Source organism: Sinocyclocheilus rhinocerous, unplaced genomic scaffold, assembly GCF_001515625.1.
Source record: "Sinocyclocheilus rhinocerous isolate Xijiao unplaced genomic scaffold, SAMN03320098_v1.1 scaffold20, whole genome shotgun sequence".
Lineage (NCBI taxonomy): Eukaryota > Metazoa > Chordata > Actinopteri > Cypriniformes > Cyprinidae > Sinocyclocheilus > Sinocyclocheilus rhinocerous.
Window position 1 is genome coordinate 2,411,365 of NW_015640468.1, and position 10,261 is coordinate 2,421,625.

Consider the following 10,261-nt stretch of genomic DNA (forward strand, 5'->3'; position numbering starts at 1 on the left):
TATATATATATTATATATATATATTCAGTAACTATTTTCTTTATTAGTTAATCAGGGTTTTGTGCCATAATAATATGAATTATTATGAATAACATGAATTTATATTAAAAACAATATAATGTTATATTGTAATATAAAAATTTCTGTATTACTATAATTTTGGATATTTCAACTGTTTCAAACCTTTTTTATTTATATTGTAACCTTTATATTTGAATCCATTTTATATAGCATTATATAGCATTTAATACATTTTATACAGCATTATTGCATTATTAATTATTCATTACAATTAATCATTATTATGTTAGACTAATCAAATAAATAATCAACAGATTATCAAGTAGTTGTTAGTTGCAGAATCTGGATCTTTCTGCTTTCAGATGATTTGGAGACTGTTCAATGTTCTACAGATTCAGAGGACCAGAGAGTCACTGGAGAAACACTGGAGGATTCTGAGGACCTCAGACCCATCACACCCACTGGATCTTTGTCCGACAGTGACCCTGAAATGGAGCTGGGACGGAGATTTTCATCTCCTACTATTGAGGAGGTGGAACTGCCTCACACACCTGGTGGATGTCTGGAAATGGAGGAGACTGAGGATCATATTCTACCTCCAGGACCACCTACACCACTACCAGCTCCCCCCTCTCCCACAGGCATCCAGGAACTTCCCTCCTCACCCATTTACCACTGTCCTCCTCTCCATTTCTCATACCCCACGTATGAGGAAATACCAAAAACACCAGGCAGGGTCAATGGTCCACGCCAAGTTTATCACTTTGAGAGAATTATACCATCGGGATTATTGCAAGAGACCTCACTAAGAACGGGAAGCCCCTGTAACCCCATTCTGTCTCCATGTGCTGACTGCGGGATCCCAAGGACTCCAGGGAGAGACATGTCTCCATCTCCACCTGTCCAAAACCATGGAGAGAGAAATGTTCTGCATAGAGAGCTGTGGGCTAGTGGACTCCATCATCACAACTCTGGTTTTGCACAGTCAGATGCACAAACTAATAATTTCAGTATAAATAATAGTCATGCACCTCATGACCATCATGTCCCCTCACGTGGAACAACTTGTTTAGACACAGCACGCTTGAAAAGGTGTCGAGACCAGCTTAAAATGAAAAGACGGATGATTGAATTACAACAGACAAAACAATATACAAATATAAATACTCATTCGGCCTTACAAGTGAACAGTGTGACAAAAAAATATTTTTCAAATCAGGTTTTGGGGCCTTTGAATTGTGTCTCGGATATAAGGACTGAACAAAGACCACCAGAAGCCCACAGAGAGAAGCGTATACTAGAGGACAAACGTCAACAGAATGAGAATCAAAGGCTCCAGGAGTCTTCTTTTGTGTGGAGAAGGTGGAGAGAATCATCATCCACAAGTCATCTTGTCTTCTCTCCACGTTCTGAGAGAAGAGAGAAGTTAGTCCTCCATGCTGTGTGGACTAAAGGGGTGAATGAGGAGGAGATCAAGCACCTGAAGGCCACCTATGAGAGGCTTGTGGTGGAGGATAAAGAATGTGATTGGTTGAACAGCACACGCTGGGTCCCACATCCTCATATCCTTCAACACATAATATACACGTCATAGTAAAAGTACTTAATGTTTTTTTTTTATCCAGTGGACACGTGTTAAAATATATTGTCAAATCTATTTTTCATATGTATATTGCTCTGTTGTTTGTTCCTTGACTCTGCTGCACCAACCAGCACTCCTGACGACAGGCTGAGAAGATGGCGGGATGGGATCAGGAATCACATGACAGGCTGTGCGCGCAGTGAGGGTTATTACTTCATCAGTAAGAGAGAAAAGCTGCGATATCTCAGGGATGAACTTTCTGCTTCAGAAGAGTTTATTGTAAATAATCAGGTGAGAAAGAAACAGTGTTGTTATTGTTATCTAAAACCTTTAAATGTTGTTTGTGGCCACTGAAATATAGTTTAAATGAAATAAAAAATAACATTAAATGAAAAACTTAAACTAAAAAAAAAAGAAAAAAAAAAGGCCTTGGCAGCTAAATTAAACAAGTTGCCGTTGAAGTACTAAAATTACTAAACCTGAATTAAAAATAAATTAAAGTCGGCATGAAACGGAAGTTGCGATTGTCTTTTCTTCTCTACTATGACGTATAGCCGAGTGAAATGGCATCTGAAATGAGAGGGCGGGACTTGATTTCGTCCTTCGGGAATTGATTGGATCATTGGAAGTCGGGGCGTTGCTAACAAAAATGAAGGCAGATCTGAATGCCAGTTTGCAGTTAGTTGCGGGGGATTTCTCTCCACTGGATTCACAGCCGACACCCAAGCATGAATAAATGTTTTATTTGTTAAGGAATTCATGAAAAAAAATAGTTTGCAATGTCCTAAGAGTAATGTTGTCGTAATATCCTAATATCTTTTCAATGTTTCGGGGTAACGTACTCCCTCATGACTGGTGTCAGTGCTAAGTGGCTTCAGCTTCAGCTTTTCCCCCTGTCGTTTATCCCAGCGTTTACCCCTCACGTCACTAGCTCCGCCCTTGCGCCATAGCTCGTGACCGGAAGAGAAGATGAGTCGTGCACGAAGTGCACGGATAAATTATTTATAATAAACACTACAGTATTCCATTAAAAAATAAGAATGTTCAATTTTGATTTCATGGTGACTTTAAAGCTATATAAAAACCTCCCAAACTAAGAAAAAATGACAATTGCACATAATAACATTACTAAAACTTAAATAACAATGAAAACTAAATATGAAAAAATTCAAACTAAATCAAAATATTAATAAATGACATAATAGTAATATAGAAGTAATACTAAGAAATAAAACACTAGAAAGAAAAATTTCCTTTTTTATTTTTCTGCTACAGGTTGTCAATTATTTCTAAACATACATGTTTAAAGAACTTAAAAATACTATCAGTTATTTCTCTGCGTCATGTTTTTCGCTGTGCGATTTAAAGGTGCACCAAGTAATTTAATAAAATAAGTATAAATTTAAAATAAATTTCATTTAATAAAATAAGTTTTACTCCTAAAGAAATTACAAATATAACTTACATGAAATGAAAACTCAATCATTCCAGTGGCCTAGAAAAAACGGTTTTATTCTACCATGGCCACCAGGTGTGTTGTGCAATTTGACCAATTTACTGTCATAAACATAAACCAGTAGGTGTCAGTATAATGTCCAAGACCAAGATGTTTTCATGAATATGAGTCATGACGTAATGTACATTTAAAATTAATTTACAGTAATTTGAGATTATATGCTGATCTATGCAGGGGAAGAGTATGCCAGCTCAGATTCCACCTTCATCCAGATCAGGATCAGAACTCCGAGCTGAACAGCGTCGCCTGTTATCCTCCTTCAGCTGTGACAGCGACCTCCTCAAATTCAACCAACTCAAGGTAAGACCAGCTGTTGCAACAACAGCATAACAAATAGAATCACCAGAAACACCAAAATCTTCCACAACAGCACTATTTTGCTACTTCGTTTTTTTGGTCCACCAGGAGTGTAAATATTTTCCCTCTTTACAGTTCCGTAAGAAGAAGCTGCGTTTTGGCAGGAGTCGTATTCATGACTGGGGGCTGTTTGCAGAGGAACCCATTGCTGCAGATGAAATGATAATTGAATATGTAGGCCAGAGCATTCGGCAGGTGAGATACACAATACACAAAACTGAATTTAAAACACATAGTTAGATATTTCAGCACTCATTTCTGTTAAAACATCAGTAATGGCTTTTTTTCAAGCTATAAATGTCTTGCAAATTCACAAGTTCCTGTATATTTTTATTACATCCCAAATTCTGCTTGTAGGTGATTGCAGACATGCGTGAAAGGCGCTATGAAAATGAGGGTATTGGAAGCAGTTATCTGTTCCGGGTCGACCAGGACACTATCATTGATGCAACCAAGTGTGGTAACCTTGCAAGATTCATCAATCACAGTTGCAATGTAAGACCAGAATTATTTATGTTTTTAAGTAATTAGTCATAATACATTTTCAGTATGCCAAATAATTGTTACCTTTTGTTGTTTAGTGTTTATTATTAATTTCCATTTTATGGAATAGAGTCCATTCTATGACTGTTTTTTATGTGTTTTTCCTTCCATAGCCAAACTGCTATGCCAAAATCATTACAGTGGAAGCTCAAAAGAAAATAGTCATCTACTCTCGACAACCTATTGATGTAAATGAAGAGATCACTTATGATTACAAATTCCCTATTGAGGATGAGAAGATCCCCTGCCTGTGTGCTGCGGAGAACTGCAGAGGAACCCTCAATTAGAGAAGGACTCATCTTACACACTTGAAGTATTAGCAGTAAACAAGTTTCAGTCAACATGAACCTATTTTTTAATTCTGTTAGGAATAAGGGTTTTTAATATATTCACAAGGGCGTAACATATTCCTGACCGTCACAGACATTTGTCATTTTTTAACATGAAGATAAATGAGCAATCATTTCCAGAATCTCAGATTTTAAATTCTGCATGTGTAAAGTTGGGAAATGTCCTGAGCAAAAACTTCAGGGCATATTTAAAGTTCACTGCTAAAATGTGATTTTCATCATGTTCATTTTTTGATTGTTTGGATTAAAGTTAAATATGCTTTCATGAGTTTTATTTTGAAATATAAATGAAAATAAAAAAGTATATGTATTTTTCCAAATAAATGTTTTTTTTTTTTTATTTCTGCATACTATGGAACTTTACTCTTAATACACTATTTAGTATTACACTTGGCAGTGAATAGTTAAAAATATGCATTCCCTACAATAACAAAAAAAAAAAAAAAACATTGGAGAATGCGGGCATCGATCCCGCTTCCTCTCGCATGCTAAGCGAGCAAGTCTATTGAACCTCTAGCGTTTCGCTCGTGTAATAACAAAACAAGCATACCACCACATTTCGAGTCTTTATTTAACTTATTAATTCATAGTATAGATTTTTTTAAGACACACAATTAAGACACAAATTACGACTGTCCTTAAATTGTGGCGTTATTTTCAGCACAATCAACATTTTTGTTCATAAAGTTTTTGTAACATTAAGGAGACGGTGTCAGTGAAGCATTTGAGGTGAAACAAATGAGACTTGCTGTGTTAAGAAATCAAAGAAAAGGTTCTATGTTCATGAGAGGAATCTTTTCATTGTTCTTCATTTCCAATCAACCTATAATTTTGTAAAAAAATTATGCATACAGTATTTGTGAAAATATAAGATACATAAAATGTTAGCAATGAAATAAACCTCAGGAAGACATTTTATTCCAAAAAATATAATTTCCACTACCATATTATATTATTTCCACCACAGAATGCTGTTAAACATAATATATCCTTTGAGATATGATGGAAATGAAACTGGTGGAAATGTTCATGAGACAGTTTCTTTTTTAAAGGTCCACAAGGTCAGAAGTGTCTGTAGAAACACTTGGGTACAAAATATAATGGCACATGCTTGAAAGCCAAACATAAATATGACAAAGTAAAACATTACTGTGCATATTTCAATATATGTGCACCATGCACATATTTACTATGAATAGAAATCAAGTCAGAGTTTTTCTGATGTGCCATTAAGGTGTAAGTATGATGAGGTTTCCTCTGGCATTCTGGTCCGCTTCAATTGCCTCAAACAGAGATTTAAAATTTCCAGCACCAAAACCCTGAAACAGAGGAATGCACTGTTATTTATGTTTTCTCTACATAGGAGGAAATGCTACATAGCTATACATTTAGGAGACATTTCTGAAGCCTTAATTTCTAACCAATTAAATGCAAATTTAAATATGATGAATGTTTGCTCTGAAACAATTAATAAAATATTGCTAGATTATTTCTTACTTGATGGTTGTGTCTCTGGATGACCTCCAGAAACAAGGTGGGTCTGTCCTGTACTGGTTTGGTGAAGATCTGGAGCAGGTAGCCATTGCCATCATAATCCACCAAGATTTTAAGTTCCTGTATAAAACAGTGCCACACTATTTTCACATTCTGCTTCTGACCTGCGACAGAAATAAGCATTCATATGGACTATTAGCTGGCCAATAACTCTTTGCTGCATTTTCTTCAAAGGTCAAATTAAAAATTTAGACTCTGCATTGCTCCGCTGATAAAACACTTTGATTACCTGAACTGGAAATATAGTCTTACCTCCAATATGTTGATGTCCTCAACAATTTGGACTTTGGAAGACTTCAGCTTCTCCCTGAGCTGCTGGTAGTAAGTGTTAGGCACTGTCATGAACTCCATACCACGTTCCTTTAGGTTACGGATCTGAAAACATATTCTTGACATCTATTTAAAATGCAAAGTAAACTTTTTAAGCATTCACATAGAACAACCTAAAACTTTGCACACTACCACTTTTGCCTTCTCTATCAATGTCGTAAGACCTCTTATGGCTGTGGTTTACTCACTGCTGTAATGATGTCAGAGGTGTTCATAGCAATGTGTTGAACCCCTGCGCTACCATAGTACTCCACATATTCCTAAAAGAGAAACGTTATTTGGATGAATAGATAGATGCATGCATTGGATAGATGAATGTAAGTACAGTAGATGTCATGTGCAGTGTTGGGAGTAACGCATTACAAAAGTAATAATATTACAGTAATATTACATGCCTGGATCTGGGACTTGCGCTTCCCCATAGCTGGTTCATTAATTGGCATTTTCACAGTTTCTTCGTAGTTGGCCACCACTATGGAGCGCAACGCGCTGTATTCAGTCTGTAACTGCTTGTCATCTACAGACCAGAATCTGTGGAACAGCAGGTTCCTCTGATACCTTCATTCAAACACATACAGATCAATTTAACACAGTGATCCACAACATTCAAGAGTTTATGCTTAAAAAAGCAAAAAAAAATTGTCAATGCAGACTATGAAAAATCAAATCATTTTTGCAGTGTATGTACAAGAGCTGGACATGATGGGATGGCTTTAGATAATTCTGCTATTCCCGCCCCTCACCACCCTCTTTTCCTCCCTTTCCCCTTCCTGCTGTGTCTAACCGTCTCCGGATGGTGTCTCAGACCCTTTGAAAATCATTTTGCTGAGTCATAATTACTATGGGATTTTCTTGCATAATAATCAGTTGTCCACTACCACAGACTGAAATTCAACCATCCCATCTGCCGTCTCCATCTATTCTCTCTTCTGATCTTTCCTCTTTGTCTTTACTCCTTCCTCACCATGGAGACACACTGCTGATCACTGGGGAGGGGCAGTGTCTCGGTGTATTCTGATTGGATGGGATGGATAGGGAGTTTCCCCCCCAAAGACTTGCACAGTTCTAAGCTAATACCTTTGTGATTTCTTTTATGCTTTTCAGTCTTAACAACGCTGGCACAGAGGTCTGATTCTGTCTGCCTGTTAATATTTATACATTTTGGAATAAGTTCAACGATGTGTTTAGAAAAGTTGTATACCACTCCACTATTGGCACCATCTCATTATCTGGTTGATTTCCAACCACATGGTGAATGAAGTCCAGCTTCCCGCTTGGCCTGCGAAAGAAAAATCATGTTAAGAGACAAAGAAAATGACAATGATAGAAAACAATCCATGTATGATCTGAGATTTGAACCTCTTATATGAGAAGACGTGGACACATCATTTTACCATTGAACAATAGCAACACAATTTAATCATATTTATATGCCATCATACAACCGGAACACTCACAGTTTTGCCAAGAAAGGGTCACAGAACAGAGGAGCATGGAATCCTGGGAGGAAGAGCCCATTATATCCTGTCCGCTCTACAAATGTATGAGTGGTATCACCATACTAAAACGATAAGGAAAGAAGAATCAGAGAGAAAGTATGAGAATTAGATGAGATTTAAAAACACACACACACTACTGTGTAAAAGTTTGTGGTTGGTAAGATTTTTTAAAATGTTTTTGGCTGCATTTATTCAATCAAATATACATACAGTAAAACAATATTATAAACATTTTAATATATTTCAAAATCTAATTTATTTTCTGTGATTACAAATCAAATTTTTCAGCATCATTACTCCAGTCTTCAGTGTCACATGATCCTTCAGAAATTTTTCTAACATGCTGATTTAGTGGTCAAGAAACATTTTTGTGGAAATCATACTTTTTCAAGATTCTTGATGAATAGAAAGTTCAATAGAACAGCTTTTATTTTAATTTGAAATCTTTCATAAAATTATAAATACCTACTATAAATGTTGATGCATTTAATACATTCTTGCTGGATATAAATATTAATTTGTTTTTAAAAAATCATGAAATTATACATACTGTCTGCAGCACTGCCAGCTTCACCCTTCCAAACTTATCCTCTACAACATGAGGCTCTTTAATGATGACGGCACCTCGTTCTCTCGCTTTCTGCAGGAAAAATTAAGAAAGCAATACGTGATTACTGCAAATGATGCCTAGAAAGCACTTTTAAGAAATAAAACATGAGAAGAAACAATCAGCATTTACCTCTACCAGGAAGTCACAGTTCTCTACAGTCAAAGCTACATCTTTAACACCATCTCCATGTTTTACCAGGTGATCTCTGTTCAAGGAAAGGATAGATTATACAGGAAAATAATCGAATATCACAAATCTGCAATATTCATTTATAAGTCTTACTTTATTACCAGGATTCAAGGCAGAGGTGAAGACATAAATAATCTACAGGAAATAGAAAACATTGATCAGAGAACTTGTCCCAAAGCAGATCAAATTGGCAAGGCTTCTACAGAATGCACTGAATGCTGAATGAATGAAGAGGATGGACAGGAATAATGACACAACCTGACTCTCACCTTCCCTTGTTTTACCACATGAGACACAACATCACGACTGCCTGTCTCCAGCCCACGATACGCCAGGGGCTCAAGACCCAGTTTGATACAGTAATAAGATGCTGCCTGGGATGCAGAACATCACAGAGAGGAACACAAAGAGAATGACAAGATGGGGAGATTTGAGAAAATTCATTATCTGTATCTATATATTTTACATTTAGAACGTTCATATAATGATGACAAACTATTCGCAAACTGATACTTCAAAGTGAAGCTACAGTATATAAACGTATGTAACTTTTTCTACACGTATATGGAAATGGCACCATCTACTGGCGAGTGCCCCAAAAGTCTCAATATGGAACAAATTAGTGAGTGGAGGATGGTGGTTTCTGCAGCTGCATGCTTATTTCTCCCACCCCTAAAAAGAGCCAATAGCATCTCCCTACAGGACACCTCCTCTAATATTCAGAAACAAGCTAAATCTACAAACACATTTTGTTGAAGAATTACCTGTTTGGCATTTCCAACCCAGAAAGTGATGTGGTCAAAGCAGACAAACCTGCCCTGCTCGTGCTGTTGACATATAAAAACAATTACAGCAATGACTTAATTGTTGGATATTTTCTATTCCAATAAATAGTCTTTTAGCAGAATAAATCTACAGACTAGTCTGAATAGTGTAATGATGTTGCCTACAAGTTTTAATAAGAATCACAAGAAAAGTTAGAAATGCAGGTGGCAGTAAAATATTAGTATATTATAAGAAAGGGGACAAGTTATTAAAAATAATGACCTACCTTTTCACCTTTGTCAGTGTAGGATGTCTAGAGAAAAATAAACAATACTTTTAAGCATGTTTAAATAGTTTGGACAGTCATGTTTGCAATTCAAAGGCATCACAATCTTAATTTGTCTTAAAATTAAGTGTCTTACCATCTTTTAGTGGTTTTTGAAGGTAGCTTCTTCTTGGGTCAGTGGCAGAAATGAGGAGAAGTGAGTGCAGATGCTGCAGATGTGAATTTGTAGGATGTGAGACTCCGCCCACCGGAGCTCCGGAGAGGAGGAGTGCAGCAATCAAGATGCTCTACTGATGATATAAACGACTATTTTACTATAACAGTTTAGTATACAATTATAATATATAATATAGCATTCTAGTTTAATAATATAGTTTAATATATAATTATTGTTTTTTTTTTCAATATCTGCAGTCTGTAAGGAGTAGCCTAAGACCATGTAGGCTATAAGGCTAGTATAACTCTAAAAATACAAAACCAGTCAAATATAGCCCGGAATAATCGATCTTCAGATTTCTGTCTGTTTTTATAAAACATGATGCGTTTTTTTTTTGTTTGTTTTTTTTAACGTTTTGTGAGGTTGTTTGTCTTAATGCAAAAGAGGAGGCACACGGTTCCTTCAACCTTGTTGGCTAGTTGAGTTGCGCTTGTAGTTTTCC

At 36.3% G+C, this 10,261-nt stretch overlaps 1 protein-coding gene and 1 pseudogene across 1 annotated transcript in view; one reads left to right on the forward strand and one right to left on the reverse strand.

Moving 5' to 3' along the window:
* LOC107753154 (histone-lysine N-methyltransferase SETD1B-A-like) overlaps positions 1-4,428 on the forward strand; it is a 15,156-nt gene extending 10,728 nt beyond the window's left edge. Inside the window, exons 13-18 of the mRNA XM_016569276.1 lie at positions 384-1,583; positions 1,728-1,894; positions 3,294-3,419; positions 3,552-3,671; positions 3,834-3,971; positions 4,133-4,428. Of these exons, the coding sequence (XP_016424762.1) occupies positions 384-1,583; positions 1,728-1,894; positions 3,294-3,419; positions 3,552-3,671; positions 3,834-3,971; positions 4,133-4,306 (1,925 nt within the window). The 3' untranslated portion in view covers positions 4,307-4,428. The remainder of the gene's footprint in view (positions 1-383; positions 1,584-1,727; positions 1,895-3,293; positions 3,420-3,551; positions 3,672-3,833; positions 3,972-4,132) is intronic.
* A 511-nt stretch (positions 4,429-4,939) lies between these two features.
* Positions 4,940-9,776, reverse strand: LOC107753173 (4-hydroxyphenylpyruvate dioxygenase-like; annotated as a pseudogene).
* Positions 9,777-10,261: the final 485 nt, after the last annotated feature.